Source organism: Falco peregrinus, chromosome 19 (genome assembly GCF_023634155.1).
Source record: "Falco peregrinus isolate bFalPer1 chromosome 19, bFalPer1.pri, whole genome shotgun sequence".
NCBI lineage: Eukaryota > Metazoa > Chordata > Aves > Falconiformes > Falconidae > Falco > Falco peregrinus.
In genome coordinates this window covers 6,497,427-6,524,412 of record NC_073740.1, presented here as the reverse complement: position 1 = coordinate 6,524,412, position 26,986 = coordinate 6,497,427, and the positions used below count along the sequence as shown (strand labels likewise).

Sequence of the window (26,986 nt, the reverse complement as noted above, 5' to 3'; positions counted from 1 at the left end):
AAAGGTATTTTTGTAGTCCCAGGACCTATTGAAGGACGGATTAAAATAATGGTTTACACACTAACTCCCCCTATAACTATTAAGGAGGGATCAAAAATTGCTCAATTAATTCCTTTTGAAGCAGAAGTGCCTAACGCAGAACAAAAGACAAGGGCTGTAGAAGGTATCGGATCCACCGGTCAGCCTGGTGTTTTGCTAGCCATGCACATCAGTCGGGGAAAACCGGAGGAAGAAACATAACTGAGACACCCTAGTGGACAAGTGTGCAAATTGCAGATGATTATAGACAGTGGAGGTGATGTAACGATTGTACCTTTTCTTAAGTGGTCTAGGCGGTGGCCTCTAATGCCAGCGGGTACCGGCATTGTAGGGGGTGGTGGGACTCAAGCTACCTTTATCAGTAGAGACATAACTGCATTTATGTTCTCTGATGGTAGGGTAGTAACTACATGTCCCTACATAATGCACCTGCCTGTGGCACTAATTGGAAGAGATCAGCTGAAAAACTGATGATCCAATTTGGATTGATCAGTGGCCGCTAAAGCAAGACCGGCTGCAGATTGTCAATAATTTGGTGCAGGAACAATTAGATGCTGGGCACATCGTGCCTTCAACTAGTCCATGGAACACCCCAGTTTTTACAATCCCAAAGAAGTCTGGGAAATGGCAGCTGTTACATGACTACGAGCAACCAGTGCCGTTATGTGTGATATGGGCGCCTTACAACGCGGGCTACCCTCTCCGGTTATGCTACCAGAGGATTGGGATTTGGTGATTATCGATTCAAAAGACTGTTTCTTTACAATTCCTTTACATCCACAGGATGCTGAAAGGTTTGCTTTTACAGTGCCATCGATAAATAAAGCAGAGCCAGCGAAAAGATATCACTGGGTGGTGTTGCCGCAGGGAATGAAAAACTCACCTACGACGTGTCAATTGTTTGTTGCCTGGGCTTTAGAACCCATTTGTGAGCAGTATCCTCATTTACTTATCTAGCATTACATGGATGATATTTCGGTTGCAGGAAAACAGCTGGATTCTGAGCTGTTTTCTCAGCTGAATTTTATGTCAGCTCACGCATAGTCTTGGAAAAAGGGGGTTGAAGATAGCCCCAGAGAAAATTCAGAAGAAAGGGAGATGGTTGTACCTGGGCTGGATCATTACAAATGGAATGATTCGACCTCAGAAAGGGAAAATTAACACAGCAATAGAAACATTGTCTGATGTGCAAAAATGAATGGGAGATATCCAGTGGGTTCGTAATATCTGCGGAACTACGAACGATGATCTGAAACCATTGATGCCGCTCCTGGGAACAACTGCACAGGCTCAGGAGCGCCGTCAATTGAATGAGGATCAGCAACAGGCGTTGCAGGTGATCACTAGTAAGATAGTAACAACTTATGCTCACAGTCGACTAGACAAGCAAGCTCTTTCGTTGATGATAATTAACTCAGGAGGTGAGCGAGAACACCCATTAGGGATTATTATTATCCAGCTGGGAGAAGGGAAACTGCATTTACGAATTTTGAAATGGGTTTTTCTCCCTTTCCAGCCCAGGAAGACAGTGGTTACACACCCTGAATTGTTTTCACAGCTTATTATCAAAGGGAGGCAGCGAATTGCAGATATCTCAGGCCTCGAGCCGACTATTACATATGTACCTGTGTCTCAACTTTATTTGGACTGGCCGTTGTGTGCTTCAACAGAATTTCAAATAGCAGCTGCTGATTTTTTGGGAACTCTCACTAACACTTACCCTTCGGACAAACTTTTGCCATTGTTATCTCATCAGCGCATTGAACATTTGCCTTTGCGATCGGAGGTTCCTTTAAAAGGGATAACTGTTTTTACTGATGCTGGGTGAAAATCTCAGAAAGCTGCAGTCACCTGGAAAGCAGGAGAAACCTGGGAACATAAACTGCTCCCTGGGGTGACCGGAGACTCTTTACAGACTTTAGAACTCCGAGCTGTTACTTGGGCATTTCAGCACTGGTTTCGAGAACCCGTTAATGTAGTATCAGACTCATTATATGTTGTGGGCACGGTACAGCGTTTGGAACATAGTATGGTGAAACCTGTGCGAAATCCTGTATTGTTTACTCTGTTGTTACAATTGTTAACGCTTTTGAACCAGCATCGGGATGAATATTTTATTGTGCATATTCGCAGTCATCAGAAATACGGAGGTCTCGCGTTAGGTAACGCTCGGGCTGAGCAGCTTGTCGCTCCAGCCTGGACAGGTCCTGTTGTTAAAACCTTTGAACAAGCTAGGTTATCACATGAGTTTTTTCACCAGTCAGCAAAAGTGTTGGCCAGGCAATTTCACATTCCTGTGGCTGATGCTAGGGAAATTGTACAGTCCTGTCCTGATCGTCAGAAGGCAGGAGCTGGCCTTGGTTTGGGGGTGAACCCTCGGGGACCCCGACCCCTACAATTTTGGCAGATGGATGTAACTCATATCCCAGAATTTGGCAGGCTTAAATATGTGCATGTTTCAATTGATACCTTTTCCCTAGCGCCCTGAGCAACGGCGCAAGCTGGTGAAACAGCACGGCATGTAATTAAACATATGCATGCTGCCATTATGGCACTTGGAGTGCCTGCACAAATCAAACCTGATAATGGCCCGGCCTACACTTCTTGGAACTTTACTCTTTTTTGTCAGCTTTGGGGTATATGTCCTATCGCAGGCATACCACACTTTCCCACGGGACAGGCCATTGTGGAATGAGTACATCAAACACTGAAAGCGCTTTTGCAAAAACAAAAAGGGGAGAGGTACTGGGTCCGGCAGAGCATCTTGTAAAAGCGATATACGTATTGAACTATTTATGGTTTACAGGTGATAGAAATGAACCGCCAGTAATAATGCATAGTTTGTGTTTGAGATCTGGGGTAAACCAGTGTGGAAATAGTGTTTTTGGTCAATACCGAGATGTCGCTACAGGAGAATGGAAGGGACCTGCGGAACTAAAAATGACGGGGCAAGGACATGCTTGCGTTTTTGCAGATACCCGCGTTAGATGGATTCCGAGTCGCTGGGTGAGGCCCTGGCAAGGGGATCTTAAGAATAAAGAAGTACAGGATCCGGTTGAAGTAGAGGATCAGGTTAAAGTAGAGGATCAGGTTTGATTTCTTATGTTTTACAGGGCATGGGTCAATATCAATGGTAGCCTTATGTCCTGAGGCACTTCAACGACACCAGCATCGACTGAACTTGGTCTTGACCCCATGTGAACGCAGCTGCCCAGCTCAGAACAGATCAAGAAAATCGACACAGCTTGTAGAGAGCGTGGTCTGAACTGTCAGCCTTGGGTTTTCATACATTGCACGTGGTGTGACAAGAAGACTTGGAGAGTCGCGCGTGCATGTGATCGAGATAGTCTGTTTAAATGTCACTCATGTAATGATCGGGTTGTGTTTTGTTCTGAAGCGAGCGAGTTGTCTGACTTTCTAGGTGTGTTAGCATATTGGTAATGTGCTGTTAATATGGAAAGACAAGCATGAATACTTTGAGAATAACAGTAGTTTTCTTGAGGTTTTAAGCTACATTAAGGACCTTGGGTGAAGGGTTTTTAGCAGAAATTAGTTTCAGGCTTTTAAGACGCTTAGCTTTGCAGTGTATTAATCAGAATAATAAGATAGTTGACAGGATTTGTAGAATTAGAATAAACGTTCCTCGAAGCTTGCAGGTGCATTGGAGCAGCTGGGAAAAGGAGGTAAAATGATGGCAACACCCCAGACGTAGAGCACAGCTATGTTGATTTGTTTTCCACCAGGTAGTGAGGGGATTTTTGACATTTTACCCAGAACGAATATTTGGGTAACATGGGCAAATTCAGCTGGGGTAACAGATTTTTGTCTGAGCTTGCAACAAGCAGATAACCCTTTTTGAACCTGTGTGATTGGTATGCCTTTGCAGGAGAATGAAACCGACTTTGATGGGTATTGGAATCCACGGAGCGTAAACCTGGCTAACAGAGAAAGCGGTTCTTGTTTAAGCCCCAACAGCAGATATGTTTGGCCCTCTATGCGTGGCGCAGCTTGGCAGAAAGCGGTCATTGAAAATTTAAATCAATTACATCAGTTACCTTTACAGGAGTTAGACTTATTGGCTAGCATTGTGCCTGTCCAATATGATAATGTTACTGCAACCGCAATGCCAGGTTGTAAAAGCATGTCACCACAGCTCCAACCAGTGAATGGTACAGGAGTGATCTGGTTTGATAAACCGCGGCATAGTTGGTTTACAAGGCAAGGGGAGCAGGGCCGGTATGTACGTTATCTAAATGTCACAGGGCATTCTCTTTGGAGTGACTTGAGAGCCGGAAGGTTACATGTAAGCACCACAGGGGGTTTTAAACTTCCTCCAGGAGTGTTTCTGGTTTGTGGAGATAGAGCATGGCCCCGTATTCCCATGCGACCTGTTGGTGTGCCTTGTTACCTTGGACGGTTAACGCTGTTTGCTCCTCACATGAAAGATTTATTCAATGTCAGTAGGGATCATGGGAGACCTATTTGAACTTTTGATGATACATGTAACGACAATGTACAGCTGCCATCAGTAGCACTGCTATAGCCACATCTATTTTTCTTCCAGGAGGAATGGCAGCCATGAATGCAAAAAATATACATAGCTTAGCATGCTGGGGTCAGAAACAATTTAATTTGACTTCATGAATGGTAAGTGAGCTACTTACTGATGTAGAGGGTGTTAGGCATACTACTTTGAAGAATCGAGCTGCCATAGATTTTTTATTGTTAGCACACGGACATGGTTGTGAAGATTTTGAAAGGGATGTGTTGTTCCAGTTTGTCTGATCACTCAAAAAGCATAACTCAGCAATTAGCAACACTGCACGACAATATGAAGCATGTTACTGAAGGACATGATCCTTTTTCTGACCGGCTCAATAGCCTCGGGCTAAGGGGATGGTTGCAGATTGTAGTTAAAGGAGCATTGGTAGTGGTAATAGTGTTCTTGATTTTGATATTGTTACTTCCTTGTTTGTTTCAATGTTTGCAACGCATAATGAATGGGTTAATTAAACAGATGTCCAGAATGGGGTCTGGATTGCTCAAAAACAAAAAGGGGGATTTCTGGAGTGGCTGGAAGAAAACGGGCATATTATGAGCAGCCCAGACCGAATAACTTGGTTGTAATAACAGGCCGCAGCTCTAACAAGCTGCAGGTGTTGTGAAGGACATGTGCAAGGCCAAGGGAGACAAAGAAACTGTGTATTCACAGAGAGATAAGAGAGTTGGACAGAAAGATCAGAAAAAAAAGGTTACCTGCACAAGGGGGGAGCAGCGTGTTGGCACCGCACTGGGACCAACCATAGGGGAGGTGGGAGCGTGTGAACGAGCAGTTTTAACCGATCACCTTTTACATAACAAAGCGTGTGTAGTGTGAGTATTTTTAGCTGTAGAGTATAAATTGGTGTGAGTCTATTAATAACGTGGCACTAACTTGATCACATTGGTCATATAAGTTGTGCCTGAGCCTACTGCGTCAACAACTACCATCTTCTCAATTCCCCAGGGAGTTTCTTGGTGCTTCCTTTTAACCAATTCACAGATAATTTCCTCTGTAAATGTTAGTTGATGCGAAGGAGTCACCCATCATCCGTGATTTGGGGTTGCTTCAGTATATTAGCCAACTGATTGTTTTCTGGTGGATCCTGTGGGCTCTTAGGCCCTACTTTCTGCCGTTTCTCTGGCTGGACTAGCAATATTTGACTTTCAGCTGCTTCTTTCCTTGCTTGATCTGCCACTTGCTGTCCTATATGCACCGAGCTATCTCCAAGGTGCTGCACTTTACAATGCATAATTGCCAGCACCCTGGGTCAACTGGTCACCTGAAATGATGGTTGGGTCTTTGCCTCATAATTTGACGGGGGATCCTTGAGAGGTTCAGAGTCCTCTTTCTTTCTTTCTTTCCAACAGCCCCATCGGCATGGTCTATTCCAAAGGCAAATTTCAAATATGTCCATGCATTAAAAAAGCCTTGTCTGTTCATAATGATCCCAGTGCCCTTAGTAAGGCTGTGAGTTCTGCCTCTTGGGCCCACGTGTCAGATGAGAGGGCTTTGGCTTCTCTTCTCTCTCTGATAGTTACCACCACATGTCCTGCTCTTTGGGTCCCATTTCGCACAAAACTACTACCACCTACAAATAAGTCCCAGTCTCCATTTTCTGTTGGCGTGCCTTTTAATTCCACTCGGCTAGAATATACCTCTGCCATTGTCTTTAAACAATCATGAGTTGGTTCTTCTTTTCCACTGAGATCATGTCATTTTTGCCCAGGTGTCAGTTCCTGGGCCTCTTGCATCGGTAATACTGTAGCTGCCACCGTGCGCGGACAGGTTGGCCGTCCTTTACTGACACTGTCCAGCTGTTTGGAAAAGCTCCCCACGGCTCTGCTCCATGGTTCCAGGCTCTGGGCCAACACTCCTAAGGCAACGTGTCACCTTTCATGCACAAAGAGTTCCAATGGGTTTTCTAGATTTGGGAGGCCTAGAGCTGGAGCACTCATTCCAGTCCGTTTCCATTCCGTAAAGGCATCTCTGCACTCCTGAGTCCAGACAAGGAGGTTTCCCTTTCCTCCGACACCTTCATATAAAAGCTTGGCAATGAGTCCCAAATTCGTTATCCATAAGTGACACCACCCGGCCATTCCCAGGGATGCTCTGAGCTCTTGTTTTCATTTGGCTTCTGGGATTTGACAAATGGCCCTTTTCCTCCAGCTCCAAGACTCTGCTGGCCCAGGCAAATTGTAAATCCCCAATTGGTTGCTTCTTCTGGGGTGATCTGAGCTCTTCCCCAGGATAGTTTGTACCCCGCTAGGTGAAGTCGGAAAGGGGGGAGTTGTTACTATATTTTTTTTTTTTTTTTCAATTTTGCAGCTGCCTTGCTTCCAGGTATTGCTCTTTGTTTCAGTGTGATCAGCAGTGAGCCATTGCTAACCACCCTCGCTGTGTAAGTTCATGCCAAGAGGAAAAGACGTCCAGAACTTGCGGTCCCTGAGGAGACCGTTGTGTGGTAACTAATGACACAAACACGGACAGTCCATACAGGGGAAGCACAGTGAGCTTCAATTCAATTCAGCCAGCTGTAACCAGAGGGTCGGCTGTGTGTGAGACTCCAGTGTCTGATTGTCCAAACCACTTTTGGTGCTGAAATCTCCGTTTTTAGGCCCAAGCACTGTTTAGGATCTCAACTCCTCTTTAACCACTTTTTTAAGGCACAACTTTTTAAATTTTGGAAAGCAAAGCCTGATTTTAAAAGCCTAAAGCTTCATTTATCGGATAGAAAAGCACATTTATAGAGTTCAGCACCTCCTTCTCAAGCCCTGAAGCCCTGGCTGGCTGACACTTTGTGCAGCCCAAACCTGACAGCCTCCAAAGGGGGGGATCCCAGGGGCTCTCAGGGTGCCCTGCTGCAGCGCAGACCACCCTCTCTTTACATTCCCTCAGGCCTGGGGGAAGCTCCTGGGAGGCAGTTTGTGGCTGCTGCCTCTGCCATGCCACCTGCCACTGCAGCACAGGTGCCTTCAGCATCCCTCCAGGCAGGCAGAGCCGGCTTTTAGGCTGCCCTGCGCCCCTCCAGCGGGCTCAGGAGGCCCAGGTCCCTCAGCCCCTGCACACAGCTCAGCTGCTTTAGGCCCCTAAGCCCACCGTGACAGGCTGCCCGGGGCCCTTCTCCAGTTTCTTCACCCTCCTTTCAGAAGGAGAAACTCATGGGCTCATCCAGCATCCAGCATAATTCCCATGCCCTTCTCCCCCAGCTGTTCCTCGGCCAGTCACACCCCAGCCTGTCCCCATGGACAAGGTTGTTCTGCTCCCAGGGCAGACTTTGCCCACTCTGCCTTGTCAACTTACGGAGGTTTCTTTCGGACGAGTCCCCAGGCATGCCAAGGTCCTTCTGGACTGAAACCCCAACACATCAGCACTTCTAGTCTGTGGGCAAGTGCTTCAAACACCATCAGAACAAGAGGAACGGGAGACCACGATGCACTACATGGAGTTTCTACCTCAGGTTGACAATTCCCACAGTAAACATCTCCGAAGTACCAGGACAGGATATAAAACAAGAAAAGCATGGCCAAGGGGGAAAGGACTGACAGGCTAGGGTGTTTTTGAGGTTTTTTTGCAGGATATTAGGAGAGTACCAGAGAAGAACTTGTATCAGGGAAAGGATGGGCTCAGGGCTGATTGTGGGCACCTATGAGGCAGCCCTGCACCTGGTGTGAGTTCCTTCAGTGCTCAGGGAACATGCGAGGGCTTTGCCTAACTGAAAAACAGGAATGGGAAGGAAGGACAGCACCATTCGGGCTGGTGGGGACCTGGGCAGGTTTCTTGATCAACCTCCTGCACAGAGCAAGGCCAGACCAAGTGACTCAGGGCTTTCCCCAAACAGACTTTGGTCCCTCTCTGGGATAGAGCCAGCACACACTCTGTGAGATACAGATTCCAAAAGAAGGCTGTCATCATTTTGGAAGACTTACTCAACTTTAGGTCCTCTGAACCTCTCTTGTTTCAGCCTATTGCCTCTTGTCCTTGTGTCTTGTGGTACGGAGATGAGCCTGACTATGTCTTCCTGGTACCAGTGCCATGCTGCTGCATGTTCCTCCAAGATCTTTTTTTCTCCAGGGTGGACAAGCCCAAATGACTCAACTTCTTCTCATTTTGCAAGTTCTCCACCTGTGACCACCATGGTGGGCCTCCACTGAACAGGGTCCAGTTTAACAATGTCTCTGGTATACTGGATTCCAGGTACGCTGGATCTATTGTATCATGTGCCGAGTAGAGGGGGATAATCACTTCAATTGTCTCTGCTCAATCTCATCGAGCCCACCATGCTGTTTGGCTGAATTTACCGATGACTCGTGCTCTGCCTGAAACACGCAAGGGTCAACAGGACTGTTCCCACACAGCTGCTACCCAGCCACGCGGTCCCCAGGCCCTCTGATTGCAGGGGCTTAGTCCACTCTGGAGAAAGGACATAGGATTTTTCTTTATCGAATACAATGAGGTTCCTTTGGAAACTCACTTTGACCTGTCTGTGTCCTTAAAGATGACAAACTTGCTTTCCAGTGTTGTGTCTGCTGTCTTGAGTGTGGTGTAAGAGTCGGTCTAAAGAGAACTATATGGTCTCAACATTGCCAGCAGAGACCTGGAGATGGAATGTGGTCCTCATGGACACCAAGACACAAAGACCCTGGGAAAGAGAACTGCATGGCACGAGGAGTACTATGCCGCTCCCTGCAACCTGGGATTGAATAAGGCCGCGTCCAGAAGATGGATCACAACTGTGGTCATAACAACGAACTGGAAAACAATACAAGAACATGTCTCCTGGTCTGAAGCTACCCGCCACTGGAGCAAGATAACCTGGCTCGAGAGGGCGGAGACTGGCGGCAGTCCATGGACCAGAGGAGGAGCAAGGTGTGTTGCTTGGCTTAAAAAGATGCCTTCTTAGCAACTGAACTTTGGAGATCTTCCCCACCAAGGATCACGACGACTGGAAGGACCAGCGGGATGCTGCCTGGACCTGGGACCATAGGGACACCTTGGACCCGTGGTGGTAGCTGTAATCCTCTTTCCTTTTCTTTTTACTTTTTCTTTTATTCACTTTCTGTCTTTCTACCTATCGCACGCCGCTTTACGGGCAAGCAATAAAATTGTGCTGTTGGATTGAAGCATAACCCCTTGGCGTGGTCACCTTGATTTTTTGTGCTTTGAGATCATAGTTAGCGAACCATCACGAGTCCACTGAGTGGACCGTGACATTAAACTGGTGTCACGGACAGGATCCTGAGAGACAGAGGGGTGCAGGTTGTGTGTGGTTTGTAACAGGGGAAGGACGTTTCATTCTAGCCGCACCTGGCCCTACACCCACCTGGGTGAGAGGTCTCCAGAAAGCAAGGGGGGTGACTCGAATTTCCCACACACCACACATACCTAGGCCTTAGCACTCCAAACTCCGATTGAGGGCTCTGTCTGTTGGGATCAAGCTAAAAGAACTCGAAGTGCAAAAGGGGGAAAGTGCTATAGAGGGGGGTTGCCCTCGTGTTAAGAGTATTTGTCTGCTCTGCTCGGGAAAGTGAAGGGACAACCTTGTAGTAACTATAAGCTGCTTTCCTGAAGCAGATTTTTGGTCCCTTCAACCATTTGGGAAAGAGAAGGGCGACACAGCAGTGGCTGTGTGTTTGCAACTAAGTCTAGCCTCCCCTAAGTGGGTTTGGTCCCTTCGTAGTAACAATGGCCGAAAAAGCTGATAAACAAAATCCTTTGTTAATGAAAGATCGGGACATGTTTTACACATTTCTGGCAAAGTATGGGGCTCGACCCTCTGTACCCAGAGGAGATTGGGCTCGAGATAATTGGGCAAACTTGCAGAATGTAGTGGACCAAGTGACATCCTTACAGGCTGAAGCTAAGGTTAGATCAGCTAAGGGCAAATCTATAGTCTGTGCCATTTTAGGAGCTAGCCTGGTCACAGCAATTGAAGATCGCCTTAGAAAATGTAGGAATGAAAACAAAATTATAGAATCCCTTGAAAATTTGGTGAAAGTTCTGCAAAAAATGAATTATGACTTAGAACAACAATTAGAGAAAGAAAGGGAAGAAAATTATGACTTAGAACAACAATTAGAGAAAGAAAGGGAAGAAAACCACTTGTTAAAAACCACCCTGAAGGCAGCATGCTCTAAATACACTGAAGTCCTGAGTGAAATGGAGCCGGAAGTAGAGGAAAAGGGTATTCGACTAATTAACCCATTATACTCTCAGAAGGAGTTGGTGGGGGCGAGAAAACGTTTTGTGGACAACCCTCAAGTGAGACCCTTAATTAAAGCAAAATACACTTATCTGAATGAGGATGAGGATGATCCCCACATTACAACCAAAGAGATACCATATACTGCCACGGAGCTAGCCAAACTGAGCAGAGAGTATGGACGTCTTCCTAAAGAGTCCGAAACAGAGTATGTGTGGCACATATCCCTAACTGGGGGAGATGAAATAGAGGATGTGGGAGCAACCCAACAGAACATAATTTCACATTTGGAAAATTTGGGTTTGCAGATCCCTTCAGAAAAGGTCCAAAAGCCCTCGCAGGAAGCGAATTTCTTAGGAATCTGGTGGAAAGGGGGAATGACATGCATCCCACCAGATACCCTTGCTTCCTTAGAACAGATCAAAATGCCTGAGTCGAAAAAGGATCGGCAACATGTCTTCGGATTATTGGTGTTCTGGAGAAAACACATCCCGGACTTTTCTATCATTGCCAGACCTCTTTATGATTTGCTAAGAAAAGGGGTCAAATGGGAATGGACTGCTTCTCAGGAAGAGGCTATGCAATTGTTAATTTTTGAAGCAGCAGCACACCAAGCTCTTGGCCCTATCCACCCTACAGACCCCTTCCAGGTGGAGTGGGGGTTTGCTTTATCAGGACTGTCAGTTCACATATGGCAGCGGGGCCCTGAGGGTCCAACCCGGCCTGTGGGATTTTACTCCCGTGGCTTTAGGGATGCTGAGAAAAGATACACTGTTTGGGAGAAAGGTTTGTTTGTGGTTAGCTTGGCTCTCATAGAAGTAGGAAAAATCATATGACAGCAACGCATTATATTGAGAGGCCCATTTAAAGTTATAAAAGCAGTCACTACTGGGACCCCTCCCCCTGACGGGGTGGCCCAGAAAGCCTCAGTACGAAAGTGGTATGCTGAGATTGAGCACTACTGTAACACTTTCTCTGTATCTGAAGGAGTTTTTAAAAACCTAGCTACACAAGAAGTAGCGAGCCTGGACGAGGGCCAAGATAAACCTGCCTCAGTCATGCAGGTGGCCCCTCCTTTTCCCTGTGAACAGTCAGTTAGTGCTTGGTTTACTGATGCTTCTGCCAAACGAGAAGGAAAAGTGTGGAAATTCCGAGCAGTAGCGCTCCATACCTCTTCTGATGAGCAAATTATAGCGGAGGGAGAGGGTAGTGCACAAGTTGGTGAATTAATTGCAGTATGGAGCGTTTTTCAACATGAAGCACAAACTGCTTCTCCTGTTTACATTTATACTGATCCTTATGCTGTGTTTAAGGGATGTACCGAATGGCTTCCTTTCTGGGAGCAAAATGAATGGCAGGTTAATAAGATTCCAGTGTGGCAAAAGGAAAAATGGCAAGACATCTCAAGTATTGCTAGCCAAGGGAACTTTGCTGTAGGTTGGGTAGCTTCCCATCAGATAGATGGGGGGTCAGCAGGAGAATGGAATAACCGGGCTGATGAGTTAGCAAGGCTAGCTCCTGTACAGAAGGACCAGACTGTAGAAGACTGGGAACACCTGTTAGAATGGTTGCATGTAAAACGCAAACACACAGGAGCTAAAGATCTGTATCATGAAGCCCCTTGCCTGAGGCTGGCCCGTCACCAGAGATATGTGTAAAACCTGTATATCAGCCTGCAAACAATGTCGAAGACGACTTGAAAAGCACCCTTTAGAGGATGACCCTCTGCCTTTGAGGGAGGGTAAAGGCTTGTGGGATGCCTGGCAGGTGGATTTTATTGGCCCCTTTAAGAGATCGGGAGGAAAACATTTCGTGCTGGTGGGAGTGGAAATAACATCAGGACTAGTCCAAGTAGAAGCCTTTAACAGGGCTACGGGGGAGAACACGGTGAAAGCGCTGCATGAATGGTTTGGAACTTTTCCAGAGCCACAAGAAATACAATCTGATAACGGTTCTCACTTTACTGCCGGAATTGTACAGGATTGGGCACGAAGCAAAGGGATTAAATGGGTATTTCATACCCCGTATTATCCGCAAGCTAATGGAACTGTAGAAAGGACCAATGGTCTCTTAAAACGACTTTTGAAACCTCATGAGGGAAATTGGGATGTCCGCTTGTGGGAAGCTGTTAAAGCCGTAAATGATAGAAGGGGGGTAAACGGATGCCCCAAAATAACCGCTTTTTGCCCAACGGCTCCTTCCTTGATTCCTTCATTAAAGGGACCAAATGATTTAAAGAACCCAGCTCACTTCTCAGGACAACCCATTCTGGTGGCACTTCCTACTGTGGGAAACGTACCACTGGTACTGAAAACCCCACTGCATGCACGTGCTTGGGAAGCCTTTGATGCCCTGGGAAAGGCACATAAGAGAAACACGCGCTGGATAATCCCATCATCTTAACTCTTTTTTGCCTCAGGGAGGCAAGCTCTGTTGTTTTATTTTTACAGGAGAACTCCGAGGGACACTGAGAACATGAACTATAAATAGATGAAAATTCATAGCCCTAAATTTTAAAATGACTAATAGTAAAATTGGACTGGTACTACTTGTTTGTGTTTTCCCACTTACGCATAACCAAAAGGGTGCTGAATGGCCTTGGTCTAAATCTATTGTCGGGTATACTGCTTTTACAGGGCAGTATCCAAAGAATCACTTTCTAAATTTGGCCACTGTAGTACTGTATGATGATAAGGCCTATTCCCCACTTGAATGGGAGTGGGATAGGAAAGACTGGATCAGAACTCTAACTGGAATAATTGGAGAAAAGGTTATGGTAGGATGCAGAAAAGTGGAAGGACTTCTCTATGTAAAGGCCTCTTTAATTACCGTCTCTGGCAATCTTTTGGATCCAAATTTAACAACCAGGATTCACCCCGGTATTTCAGCAAAACTTTGTCATGCTGCTGAGTGCGAATGTGATAAGCGAGAATCCCTTATTATGTGCTGTCGCCAAAAGCACGTCGGCAATTATACCACCCTTGATCCATGTACCAACAACGTTAAGATCTCTAAGTCTTGTAAAAATGACAAGACTGACTGTTGGTATAACCTCACCTTGACGAGACCTGTCTATGTGGTGTGTAGTTGGCGAAGCAATCCGGCAAACCGATCAGATCTATTGAGTCTGACCTTCAAATTCAAAATAAATGCTGTAACTAAAACCCCAGTGATGCTTGTTGCAATAGTCACACACCATGGCATGGACACGACCCTCACGCTGAATGACAAAAATAAAGTTTTACCCCCTTTTATGGTGGCTCAGGGTGACAACATCTCCATACGATGCAGATTAATTACTGAATCCCTTATTGTGCCAACAAACAGCTATGAAATTGAACCCCATGGTTCTATTTTGTCATGTAAAAACCAAAGCCAAGAGTGCTGACTGGATTTGACTGCAATGCAGTACCCCTATAAGATTATGTGTGGCATAAACAACACGGAATACTGGGGGGAACTCAGAATAGATGTCATTACACCTACCACTCAACCAATGGCTGTACCCAATCCAAAACTTTTTGAAATTGGACCATATATAGTCAGAAATACAGGTCAACAACAAAAGTTGTTTAATCCAAAATGGTCTCTTAAACGAGTTGAGTTGTTGATGCAAGTTAATGTTTCAGATATTCAGCCAGCCTGCTCTCCTTTCCTAAAACCCTCTTATGAGGGAGGGATAACCTGGCTGCGGAGACAGACACCTTTGGGAAACGGACTCGGAGAGACCTCACTGGTGTTTTGGGAACAGGATTGGGGTTTCTGAATGGCATTGACTCAGAGATATTAATGACCAAATCGGCAACTACAGCTAATGATCTGGCAGCATTGCAACAACCTTTGCAATCTTCCCTATTGGCTCTGGGAACTAACCAGTGGCAGTTAACAGATGTGTTACCAAAATGGGAAAAGGTGAATACGGAAGATCACAAATTGATTGTAGATACACTTGGCATAATCCAAAATAACCTTTCTCTGGCTCTTAGTTGTATCCAGGCTCAATTATGGATACAATCAGTGGCTGCCTCGATTATTAGAGAAGGTGAAGGAGGCACTTTTCCCACTGAAATTCGGAAAGTAGTCTGGGACCGTGCCACCGATTTTGAGAGGAAACTCCAATCCTGGTGGAATTTGGTAAACTTTACTTATAACCCCACCACAAACATTGCCACCGCTTTTGTACTGACGATGTCACATGCATCAATAAATGTAATCTACCCCATTATTGCCTTAGGATTGAACCAGAAGGGAACCACACTCTATCCTTTCGAGCACAGAGTATGGGCCCAAAAGGTGGATGAGAAATGGCAAACTGTAGATTTGGAACCTTGTATCGTGCAGGAACAACAAGGATTTGTCTGTGAAGGCAACACAATCAGAGCTCAGGACATTTGTTTAGACACTACACAGAGAATCTGCCATTTTGAGATTCGTCCTGACGATAACCCTGAAACAGTGCTTGTATATATTGGCAAGGGTTGTGCATGTTTGAGAACTGCTTGTAATTCTGTATCTGTAGATACGGTGATTGTAGATACTAAGAATCATTCCAATTCTTGCGTTTGCAATTTTATGAACATCACTGGATGTGACTTCTCCTATTTAGCCCCAGGCACATCCCACCAGCTCTTGAAATCTAATTATACACTAATTCACGATTTGCAGCCTGTATCCATTGGAATGAATCTCACCTTGGTAAAACAACTGTTACAGCATCAAGACTTGATCAAGATTCTGGCAAAGGTTAGAGAAAACGGACAGAAAACCTTGATAACTGTCCATCACAATGTGGAAGAAATATACCGTGTCTTGAGAAGAGTGAGAAAAGATGCAGAACACGGATGGTGGGACACACTTTTCGGATGGTCACCGACTGCTACTGGCATCTTGAGCAAGTTGTGTCACCCTATTGTCATCCTTTTGATATTGGTCTTGATTGGTCTTGTTTTGTCAATGATATTGTATGTCTTAAATTGGAGAATGGTAAAGCAATTGACGTATCTGACATCTGTAATCAATGCACGTATCTTGTTGAATATCCCTTCCAATGTGGACATCCCTAAATCTACTGACACAAGGAAAATTGTATAAGACCTAAACAGATTTATGTTTAGTCATTTTTATGAATACCATTTGATTGTTTTGAACTGTTTGAAAGAAAGAGGATTATTTTCCCCTTCTTTTCCTGTCTGTCATTTTCTTTTCCCCTTTTCTTTCCCTGCCCTTTTTTACCCCTCTCAGAGGATTATATCGCTGCCACGTGGTCCTGATAACAATGTTGAGTCGGTCTAAAGAGAACAATATGGTCTCAACATTGCCAACAGAGACCTGGAGATGGAATGTGGTCCTCATGGACACCAAGACACAAAGACCCTGGGAAAGAGAACTGCACGGTACGAGGAGTACTATGCCGCTCCCTGCAACCTGGGACTGAAAGGAACAACTACACCCTGGGAAGGAGAACTGCACGGTACGAGGAGTACTATGCCATCCCCTCCCACCTGGGATTGAATAAGGCCGCATAACAGCTGTCCAGAAGATGGATCACAACTGTGGTCATAACAAGGATCGCGACGATTGGAAGGACCGGCGGCGGGACACTGCCTGGACCTGGGACCATAGAGACGCCTTAGACCCGTGGTGGTAGCTATAATGCTCTTTCCTTTTCTTTTTACTTTTCCTTTTATTCACTTTCTGTCTTTCTACCTATCGCACGCCGCTTTACGGGCAAACAATAAAATTGTGCTGTTTGATTGAAGCATAACCCCTTGGCGTGGTCGCCTTGATTTTTTGTGCTTCGAGATCGTGGTTAATGAACCATCACGAGTCCACTGAGTGGACCGTGACTTGTGGTTCATCTAGAAATTCTATGAAAAAACACCCTCTCATCTCCTCCAGGTTCAACAGGCAAGGTGACAGGTTAGATCCCATCAGCACCCATCTACCTGGATGCCTCCAGGCAGAGAACCAGGCACTGATCATGTATGTCAGAGACTGATGATCCAGCTGATTTAATAAATATCTACTTCTCTACTCATGCAGGCCCGAAATATCCTAATGTGGCACCAGAATATTGTGGATGAGGGTTTTGAAAGCTATGCTCCCTTCCACTGAAAGGCGACCACTGCTCTGTCTAAGTCGAGCAATCCTGTCCTTTCCTCACAGAAAGCAGAGAGGATGTCCAGGCACAATCTCTCCTGGTCAACCCACTCACCTCATTCATACACCATGAAATATTACACTAGTGGTCAGTCTCTGGGAATTTTACTTCCCCTGCTCAACCCTTGGCCATGCGTGCCATGGGTGGGTGCTGCCAGCCCTGCGAGAGCTCTCCCCGTCTCCATGGCCTTTCCCAGAGGATGGAGAGTGGCCTCCCTGTGACAGCAGCCTGCTCTCTCAGCCCCCTGGGATACCGCCCCTCTGCTCCCACGGACTGCTCAAGGTTGCCGGAGGTCAAGGCACTTGATCCCCTCCCACTGCTGCTGCTTCTCCTCCAGAGTCCTGCCTGCAGCCACAGAGGCCTGGGAGAACTGGCCGGGGAAGGCAGAGGAGAAGAGGGCAGAGACAACCTCAGCTGTACCCACACCTGCCCTTGCTCAAGTCAGCAGCGGCCACACAGTATCTCTGTGTCTTCTGTGACTGCTCCTGAAGGAGGGAACACTCCTTCGGGTGCCCTGGAATTGCCTCACCGGTCTAAACCGCGTGGTGGATGCCTGGGCTGTTGGAGGCTGCTGTCCTTGCCGAGCAGCTGTGCTGAGCTCTGCCACCTGCCTTGGCACTTGGTTCCCTCAGTGTCACAGCTCTGTCTGCAACAGGACGGGCTGCAGCTGCCTCTGCGTGGGCGCCTGGCTGAGGGCACTGCTGCACATCTGGGCTGAAGCCCCCCAGCTGTGGCACCAGCCCAGCTCTGCCTGGCCATAAGGCAACCTGGTACCAAGTGTCCCCGAGCCCGGGGGTGCAAAGGCTTTGCTTCAGAGCAGAGACATGGCCTGGGCAAAGGAGAGCTGAGTCTTGCGCCCTCGGACTGTGCAATGAAGTGCTGAAATGGGCTCTGCAGGGCTTACTGAAGCACTGAAGACATCCTCCCTGCCCCTGCCTGCAGAACCACCAGACACACACATACACACACGCTCTTTTAGGAGTACTTGGATCCTTTGCTGCAGTTTTCCTGGTGTCCTCTCTAGTAATGGGTTAACAAAAGTTGATACTCCTGCAGAAAACTTTTTCTAGTAAGGGAATTGCCGCTGCTGGAAATAAGTGTCCCCCCCCAGGAGAGGCAAGGCCCGTGAGGGATTGCCTCATCCTGCTGCCCAGCAGGTTCCCCTGCAGCCCCAGGGACACCTGGAGGGAGCCCAGAGGGGCAGAGGAGGGAGGCAGGGAGAGCTCAAAAGCAGCCCTTGGTGGGGGGCTGCTGAGAGCTCCCTGCTGGAGAAATCTGCAGAGCCCTGGAGCCGGTAAGTGTGTGGCTGCAGGGCAATGCCTCTGCAGTTCCTAGCCGGGTCTGCAGCAGCTGGGCCCCCCCAGCCTGTGGGACCGTGTGGGAGCCTTTTGCTGTGGAGGAGGCCAGTGTGCTGCAGAGCAGGGCTTCCCTGCTGCAGCGTGGGAGGGCCAGGGCATGTGGGCTGCCTTGTGCCAGGGCCGGCTGCAGGGCTGTGAAGGTGGCTGTGCAGGCAGGGGTGCCCAGGGCTGTCCTTGCCAGCAGGGTCCCTGCAGCCCAGGGGGCTGTGTGCTGGGGCAGGGGCTCTGCCGCCTGCCAGGGGCAGCTCTCAGCCTGCTGGGGGCTCCCGACAGCTCTGGGGGCGTATGGACCGACCCCTGATAGGGAAGGATCTCTCTGCTGTTGAGAGTGTGCCGCAAGGGTGAGCGCTGCTTACAAGTATAGGTTACCCTCAGAATATGTCTGGATGAGACTTTTCGTATCGAAGGTCAGCGCAGGGATTGCTATGATAAATCCAGGGCTCTCCTCAATCTGTGTTTTCAGTTTTCTGTTGTTGGGGGCAGGAGAGGGGAGGCAGAAATGTTAATGGAGATCTCGAGTTTGAAGATGTCCCTGAGACTGCCAGCTGTAACTCTGAGTGATGAGGAGGTCTGCCAGGAGCCTCCTGAAGTGCCCTCAGCCACTCCTCCGCCTATGAACAGCAGCAGCAGCACCTTTGCTGGAGCCATCAGGGTCGTTCTGAGCTGCCCTTTTCCCCTGCGGGCAGGACCCTGTGCCCAGCCAGTGCCCTTCAGAGAGGCACGTTTGTGCGGGGCCAGTGCACAGAGGCAGAGATGTGGTCTGTGAGCACTGACAGGGAAAGACCTGGCACAGGGAGATACGTCCCACAAGGAAAGTCTCCTGACATCCAGGATATTGCAAGGACTGATAGGAAACTTCAGACAGAATTGTTGTGGAAGGGAGAATCAGAAAGCTCTCTCTGACCATGTGCAGTGCAGACCCCTTTCTCTGAGGCATCCCCCTGGCCTGCTCTCCCCCCAGCAAAGCCTCTGCCCTCAGGGCTGGGGGTCCCGAGGCGTGAGCCACCCCCTCTGCAGCCAGAGCTCCAGCAGAGCCGCGGTGCAGCTCTGCAGCCACGTGCCCCGGTCCCTCTGCAGAGCACAGGGGCTGAGAGCAGCTGCCCGGCAATGTTGGTGTGTGGGAGGTGGCGAGCAGAGCTGGGCAAGGGCAACGCTGCCCTCAGTGCCTGGCTCGCTCGCCCTGGACACTCTTACCTAGACCTTCAGTGCAATTTTACTTCTTTCTCTGCCGTTTTGGGTTAGTTTTATTCTCTAGCTCTTGCTGTCAGGCTCTCTGGGGATGGGTGTTTCAGCTGCAGAGTCACACTCTGACCTTGTGGGTCCTCTCCTGCAGGTGTGTCCATGGGAACAAGTGTCCCAGCTTTCCTCTCAGCTGTGGGGCTGTGGGCAATGCCCTATGTGGGGCTGGGCAAGGGGCTGGTTCTCCCTGAACCTGATGCTCTTGTTAGGGCACTTGGCTACCTCCTTGAAGTTCCCTTCCAAGCAGCGAGTTGCCCTCCAGAGTGGAAACCTGTCCCCTCGCACCCATTAGTGATCTGAAAGCCCCACATAGAAGCGTAGAGTTTCTGTGATGGAGAAAACACTGTTGGGGTGGGTGAAATGAGCTGTGTATCCTTTGCTGTGGGTGGGATGCTGAGTTCTGATGAAAGTCTACAACCTTTACTGGTCTGTGGTGGGTCAGTCCGTTCTCAGCAGTGCCTTGTGGTATTTCAGGGTAACATGGGAGTGTGGCCACCATTCATCTCAGGAAGGTGCAAGCCCATAGAAACTGGGAACCAGAAGGACAGACCACCTCCCCTCACTGTGCACTCACCCACAGGCAATCCTCTTGCCTCACAGACCTCACTCTGTTCCACCGGAGGGCAGCAAAAATGCTCTGCTTTTCTGTCATCCGAGAATAGGCAACAGGAGAGATGGGGGGGAGCTGTGAAAAAAACTAAAGCTCTCTTACAGTGCCTTCACCCTTCCCGTTCCTTAGCACTGGCGCTGCAGACGCTGACCAGCCCTTCTGCGTTGGCACTGGTTTCAGAGGACAAAGTTAAACACCAGGACTGGTCCCTGCCCCCACCCACTGCTGCAGAGTGGGGCTGGCTGGTCAAGAGCCCGTGGGCAGATGCCCTGCTCTTCATCACCCACACGGCCAGCACCAAGCAGGGCTGCAGCCACACAGCTGCAGGAAGGTCTCCGAGAAAAGAGAGGGATGTCTGTGTGTGACGGGGGGATGGTCTGTGGGAAATGGCTTTGATTTTGCTTGCAGAAGTCTCCCCTAAATTATCACTGTCTTTTTCTCCTGTGACAGGACCATATGCCCAGAGGCAGCACATGTCCAACAGCAGCTCCATCACCCAGTTCCTCCTCCTGGCATTGGCAGACACGCAGGAGCTGCAGCTCTTGCACTTCTGGCTCTCCCTGGGCATCTACCTGGCTGCCCTCATGGCCAACGGACTCATCATCACCACCATAGTGTGCGACCACCACCTGCAAACCCCTATGTACTTCTTCCTCCTCAACCTCTCTCTCATCGACCTAGGCTCCATCTCCACCACTCTCCCCAAAGCCATGGCCAACTCCCTCTGGGACACCAGGGACATCTCCTACTCAGGATGTGCTGCACAGCTCTTCCTGATTGTCTTTTTCCTTTCAGCGGAGTGTTCTCTCCTCACCGTCATGGCCTATGACCGCTACGTGGCCATCTGCCAGCCCCTGCACTACGGGACCCTGCTGGGCAACAGAGCTTGTGTCCACATGGCAGCAGCTGCCTGGGCCAGTGGGTTTCTCAACTCCCTCCTACAGACAGCAAATACTTTTTCACTGCCGCTCTGCCAAGGCAATGCCCTGGGACAGGTCTTCTGTGAAATCCCACAGATCCTCAAGCTCTCCTGCTCACACACCTACCTCAGGGAAGTGGGGCTTCTAGTGATTAGTTCCTGTTTAGTCTGTGGATGTTTCATTTTCATTGTGCTGTCCTATGTGCAGATCTTCAGGGCTGTGCTGAGGATCCCCTCTGAGCAGGGACGGCACAAAGCCTTTTCCACGTGCCTCCCTCACCTGGCCGTGGTCTCCCTCTTTGTCAGCACTGCCATATTTGCCCACCTGAAGCCCCGCTCCATCTCCTCCCCATCCCTGGACCTGGTGGTGGCAGTTCTGTACTTGGTGGTGCCTCCAGCAGTGAACCCCCTCATCTACAGCATGAGGAACCAGGAGCTGAAGGACGCACTGAAGAAGCTGATGCAGTCAGGTGTATCTCAGAAGCAACAAATTATCCATGTCCCTTCACAAGGCATTTCCACTTCATTTCTGGAAACTCCAGTGCGTTTAGCATTCTATTTGTGACAATCCTGTTTTTCTAGAAATGTCTGAATCTGTTGCACGTGGGAACCCAGCCTGTCTGACCTGGTGTTCTTTGTACATATGCATGGGTGGACAATTAACCTTGACTCCTGGCTCACATCTCTGTAATAAAAGGAGGATTTCTCAGTTCCAGTGTTTGGACTTTTGGCACTAATTCCAAAGCCAAGCTGAGGAACAAGCTGCAGGAATTGTTTCCTGAACAACGTCTCTGATCTTGGGTTCTCCATGGCTCAGGGGAGGAGGGCATGGGGCAAGGCGTTAGGGCATGGGCCTGTGTTGAGCCTTGGCGTGTGGGGGCCCAGTGCCCATGGGAATGGTGGGTGACCAAGAGGGATGTGCCTGGGACCATCTCCCTGGGCTTTCAGGCACCGCTGCCCTGCACAGCAGCACCGCCTGCTCAGGGCCATGCCTGAGACCACATCCCTGGGCAAGAGCAGGTGTCTCTGTGGATGCCCCAGCTGGGGCAGGCTGCTGTGTCCCTGGTGCAGCAGGAGGTGCCTGGGGAGCCCCCAGGCCAGCAGCCTGGTGCTGGGGACAGGGACTGGCCCCGAGGGGCTGCCAGGAGTGGGCAATCAGGGTCCCTGTGAGAGAGGAGCAGCAGACAGAGGGAGGCAATGGCCTCTGTGTCCTCATGCCATGGCTGGTGCCAGCCCTGGGGCTGACTGGCAGGAGGAGACCCCTCTCTGCCCACCAGCATCTCCTGTGCCCTTGTGATGGTCTATGGCCGTGGGGTGAGTGCCCAGAGCTCTGCAGCCCCCTTTGGGTGGGCAATTGCATGGAGCCAGCCCCGCGTGGGCTGCTGTGTCTGCCTGGGCTGGGGAGAGGGCAGGGGAGGTGGGCAGAGCTCTGGGGGCTGTGGGGGGGCTGGGCTGGGAAGGGCCAGGGAGAGGGAAACCCCAGTGAGAGCTCAGCTGTGTGGGTGTGCAGGGTGGGGGCACACAGCAGGGTGGTCCTGGTGCAGACCCAGGGGTCATGGTGAAGCCAGCAAGGCACCAAAGGAGCGGGACTGAGGGGCCAGATCTGTGCCGTGTTCCCTGCACACCCTCAGAAAGCTGCAGAAGGGAAATTTTCCCCACAAATTCCCAAACACTGCTCATTTCCAAGCCTGGTCATATACCCCAGCCCTCATTAGGGACCACTGCTGCATGGTCACCTCTGTCCTCCTCCGTTGCCCAGCGATACCCAACTCCATCACCATTTCTAAATATAAAGGGAGCCACTTTCCGACTGACACTTGTTACACACAAGTCCCATAGCTCTTGCCACAGTTGGTCTCTCAGGGAAGGCCATTGTCAGAGACCTCCAACAAGATCATGTTCTCATGGCATGGTGTTCTAACCAATATTGATTGAGATCCCACCAGCTGGCCTGGGTCCAGCGCTCCAGTCTTTCATTCAGAACAATTTCTCAAATAATACTCTTGCGCTCTCTCAGCCTCTCTTTGTCCATAATGTGTTCCATGTCCCAACTATCCTTCTGGCCTCTGCAGGACTTCTCTGACGTGTCAGGGTCTTTCATGTGCTGGGAGCCCCATTGTGGGCTCAGCAGTCCTGATGTGGTCCTGTGGTGGGTTAACCTTGGCCAGTGGTGAGACAAACATTCAGCTGCTCATTCGCTGCACTGACTCAACAGGACAAAGGAAAAAATAAACCAGCAATGCTCATGGCAAAGATAAAGAGATCTCTTAATGATTCTTTTCATGTCCAGAGATGTGAGGTCTTGGCAAAGATTAATTTATTGCCAATTAAAAAAATGTTTGGTTTGTGAGATACTATGGCAGGAGAAACAATGGGTGAGATAATCTGGTTTATTCTGGGGGAATCAGTCTCCTTGGTGTTGACAGGACAGGTAAGCAAGGATGCCAAGAGTCCAGGGGCTTGTGGGCAAGTTCCTCAGACCAAACAGGTTGCCCACTCTGATGCTCACCTGCACCTGGGTCTCCCCAAAGAGGACAATCTGCTCAGGGATTTGAAGACCAGGGCCACCTTGCTTCTAGTAGTGTGCAGTTGTGGTGTCCCTGATGCCCAGGCACATGGGGAAGGAGAGCAGCAGAGCACAGCCCAGGACAGGAGGGAAGGAGAACCTGGCCTGCTGAGGGCACTGGCAGGTGGGATCCCATGGGGGCAGGGCCCTGAGAGCATCCCTAGGCCTTCCTGGCCCTGACCAGCCTCACCTGGGGCCTCCACCCAAAGCTTTGTCCGTGGCTTCGGGAGGCCATTGAAGCCAGGCAGGAGATTCAGCCCCAGCACAACCTGTGCTGTAGGTGTGCGGGTCTCCAGGCACAACCATAGGAACAGCCTGGCCTGTCTATTGACCTTGTTGGTTCTGAATTTCAGGCTCACTTCCCAGCTTCATTCTGAATGGGGTGGCCAATGAAATGACTCCATGGCCCTCCAAGTCCTGGGGACATTCTGTTGCCTCCCTTCCTTCCTCAACTCCCTCCCACATACACACCTTCCTTGTTGTAATGGGCTGTCTCCGGCCAAAAGCCCAGCAGCCACCCAGCCGCTCCCTCCCTCCTTCCCTCCCCAGTCAGGGCCCAAAAATGAACACAGTCATGGACAGGGGGTCTAACGAGGGATGAGCACGGAGACACAATCACTTCCCGCACTCCCTTGTCAAGGCACCTCTTCATACGCTCCAGGGCACGGCTGGCTGCCTCTGCTACCAGGTCACGGGCTGGGATTGTGTTTTGCCTTCTGTCCCCCAGCACCACCAGGGCCTTTTCTGCACAGACACTGCCCAGCCAGGCAGGTCCCAGGCCCTGCAGCTGCAGGGTGTTAGTCCACCCGAGGGAGGTGCAGGCTCTGCCCTTGGTCCTTCCTGCATCTGTGCAGCTCCTGACAGGGCGGCCACCCCACCTGCCAGGGTTCCCCTCCATGGCATCCCTAGGGCACAGGGATGGTCCTCTCAGTTTGGTGCCACCGACAGACACTGTGAGAGTTGCTTCCACTGGATTATCTTTACAGCTCTTAAACTGTAAGCAGGAGAGTCCCCTGTGGTGCCCACACTGCCCCAGTATGTCCCAGTGGCCTCCAGGTGGGGTGTGAGCCCTTCCCCACTGCTCTCTCAGCCTGACCATCCAGCTGGTGTTTTACTCATCTCTTTCTGTTTGCACCCAGAGTGTCATGGCATCGCTTGGGCAGAACACTGAGGGAGACCATGGGAAGACATTTGTAAAGCTGAGGGAAATGACATCCACTGTGGAGCTCCTCACGCACAACTGCAGGCTGTCAGGTTGGCGAGGCAGGATTTACCCTTGGAAAATCCACCTGGACAGTTACCCGCTCAGGTGCCAGAAATGTCACCCAAGAGGACTCGAACTGATGGCACACCCCTCACCACTGGGGGTCTGTGCAGCCTGTGGTTCCCCGAGCTAAAGGCTGAAGGTGAAGAAGGAGGACAGCGCTCTTGCTTCAGTCCATTGCTTCCTGTGCTCCTGCCTTGTACCACAGTGAGTTCTTGGAAACCTTGCCATAGGCAACGCAAGGCTCTTACATCCTCCCACAAAAGCCCTCCATTCTCCAGGGTGGACCAGCCCAGCTCCCTCAGCCTGACCTAACAGGGCACGTGCTCCAGCCTTGACCATCTCTGTGATTCTTTACTGAAATGGCTCCAGCGTGCCAATGTCTCTCTGCTATTGCGGAGCACCAAAGCTAGACAAGTACTCTAGATGTGGGGAAACAAGTGGGAAGCAGAGGGAGGGAATGACTTGCCGTGGCTGTGCTCCTGGTCATACAGCCCAGGAGGCTGTTGGTCACCTTTCCTGATGGCTCCTAGTTTGCCGAATGCAAACCAAGGACCCAGCCAGGCAGTCCCTGCCCTGTGTCATCACAGGGCCTCGGTCCACTTTAGGGGCAGGACTTTCAATTTGTCCTTCTTGGGTATCACGAGATTCATGGGTGCTTCCAGTCAAGAGGAAGTTCCTCCAGTCTCTGTGACCTTCCAGTGGGGATGGAGAATGGCCTCACTGGGACATCGGCCTGCTCACACAGCTCCCTGGGATGCCGCCCCTCCACCTCCCTGGAGTGGGAAGCATTGAATTTGGTCAAATGACTCCTGACATGATCCCCATCCACACTTGGCTGGTTCCCTCCAGAGTCCTGCCTTCAGGCACAAAGCTTTGGGACACGATGCTGGGGAAGACTAAGGCAAAGAGGACCTGGAGGATGTTCAGATTTATCTAGACCTGCTCTTACTAAGCTCAGCAGTGGCCACACAGGGGCTTTGTTTATTTCTTAAACTGTTCTGCAAGTAGTGACAGATCCTCTTGATGCCCTTGAACATCTTGCAAGACCCCATACTAAGCAGGCTTTGGCTTCCTTGAAGACATCCCTATTTCTAAATTCCTCTTTGAGCCCTTGTATCCACCTCCAGGATGCTTCCTTTTCTCTCTGGAGATTCTTGAGGAATTCCTTCTTTAGCCAATATCTCTCTTGACATGTCTGCTTGATTTCCTGCTCCTCGGTATGGACAGTTCCGCTTGGAAAATGCTTTCCTGAATGACCAGCCGTACACAGCTCTGCTGTCCTTGAGTGCTGCTGCCCATGGGACTACCACTACAAGTCCCCTGAAGAGGCTAAAGTCTTCTCCCCCTATTTCATGAGCACTACAGCCGGGGCTGACACTGGTTTTCACATCCCTCAGCAGCACTGCCTGTTTGGCAAGGACCAGATTCAGGTGAGCGTCACCTTTGTTGGCCTGACACCTGTGCAAAGAATTTGTCTCAAGAGACCCCCGACACCAGCTGGACAGGGTGTATCCTGCTGTGCTCCCCTTCCAGAAGGCGTCAGGGTCATGAAGTCCCCAATAAGAGCTGGGATCATGGACCTGCAGACTTCCTTGGCTTGCTTAGATAAGCCTTCCTCCGCTGCCGTACCCTGAGTGCGGGTGCTGTGTCTCCCACCAGGATGGCACACTAACCGGCCTCTCGCTGACACTCTCCTGCAAGGGCTCACCCAACCTGCTGCACACCCCGGAGAGGAGATCCGCACGTGCAACAAGTGCCTGCACACGGAGGGCATCCCCTCCTCAGCTTCCTGGCCTGTCCCTCGTGAAAAGCCCACACCTTTCCCGGCCGCACCACTGTGACCCGTCCCACCACCCGTCATGATTTATTTCATCAATATCATGATTTACTCCATCAATATCCAGCACGATGACAGCATGTGGAAGTCCAGCTCCTCCTGCCTGTGCCCCAGGCCCAAGCCATCGGTGCGCTTCTGGGCTGCAGCACCTCAGCCGTAGCGCTGGGGCCAAGCTCAGGCTTCTCTCGGGCAAAGCTGGTACCAAGCGCCCCCGAGCCAGCGTGTGCCCGTGCTGTGCTGGAGACCAGA

At 49.8% G+C, this 26,986-nt stretch overlaps 1 protein-coding gene across 1 annotated transcript; it reads left to right on the top strand.

Moving 5' to 3' along the window:
• Positions 1 to 20,573: 20,573 nt before the first annotated feature.
• On the top strand, positions 20,574 to 21,632 carry LOC129782916 (olfactory receptor 14A16-like). The gene has a single exon (XM_055792431.1). The coding sequence runs from the start codon at positions 20,622 to 20,624 to the stop codon at positions 21,630 to 21,632; it is 1,011 nt and encodes a 336-aa protein (XP_055648406.1). The 5' UTR covers positions 20,574 to 20,621.
• Positions 21,633 to 26,986: the final 5,354 nt, after the last annotated feature.

Coding starts and splice junctions, on each gene's coding strand:
- LOC129782916 (XM_055792431.1), top strand. CDS start 20,622: ATGTCCAACAGCAGCTCCATCACCCAGTTCCTCCTCCTGGCATTGGCA.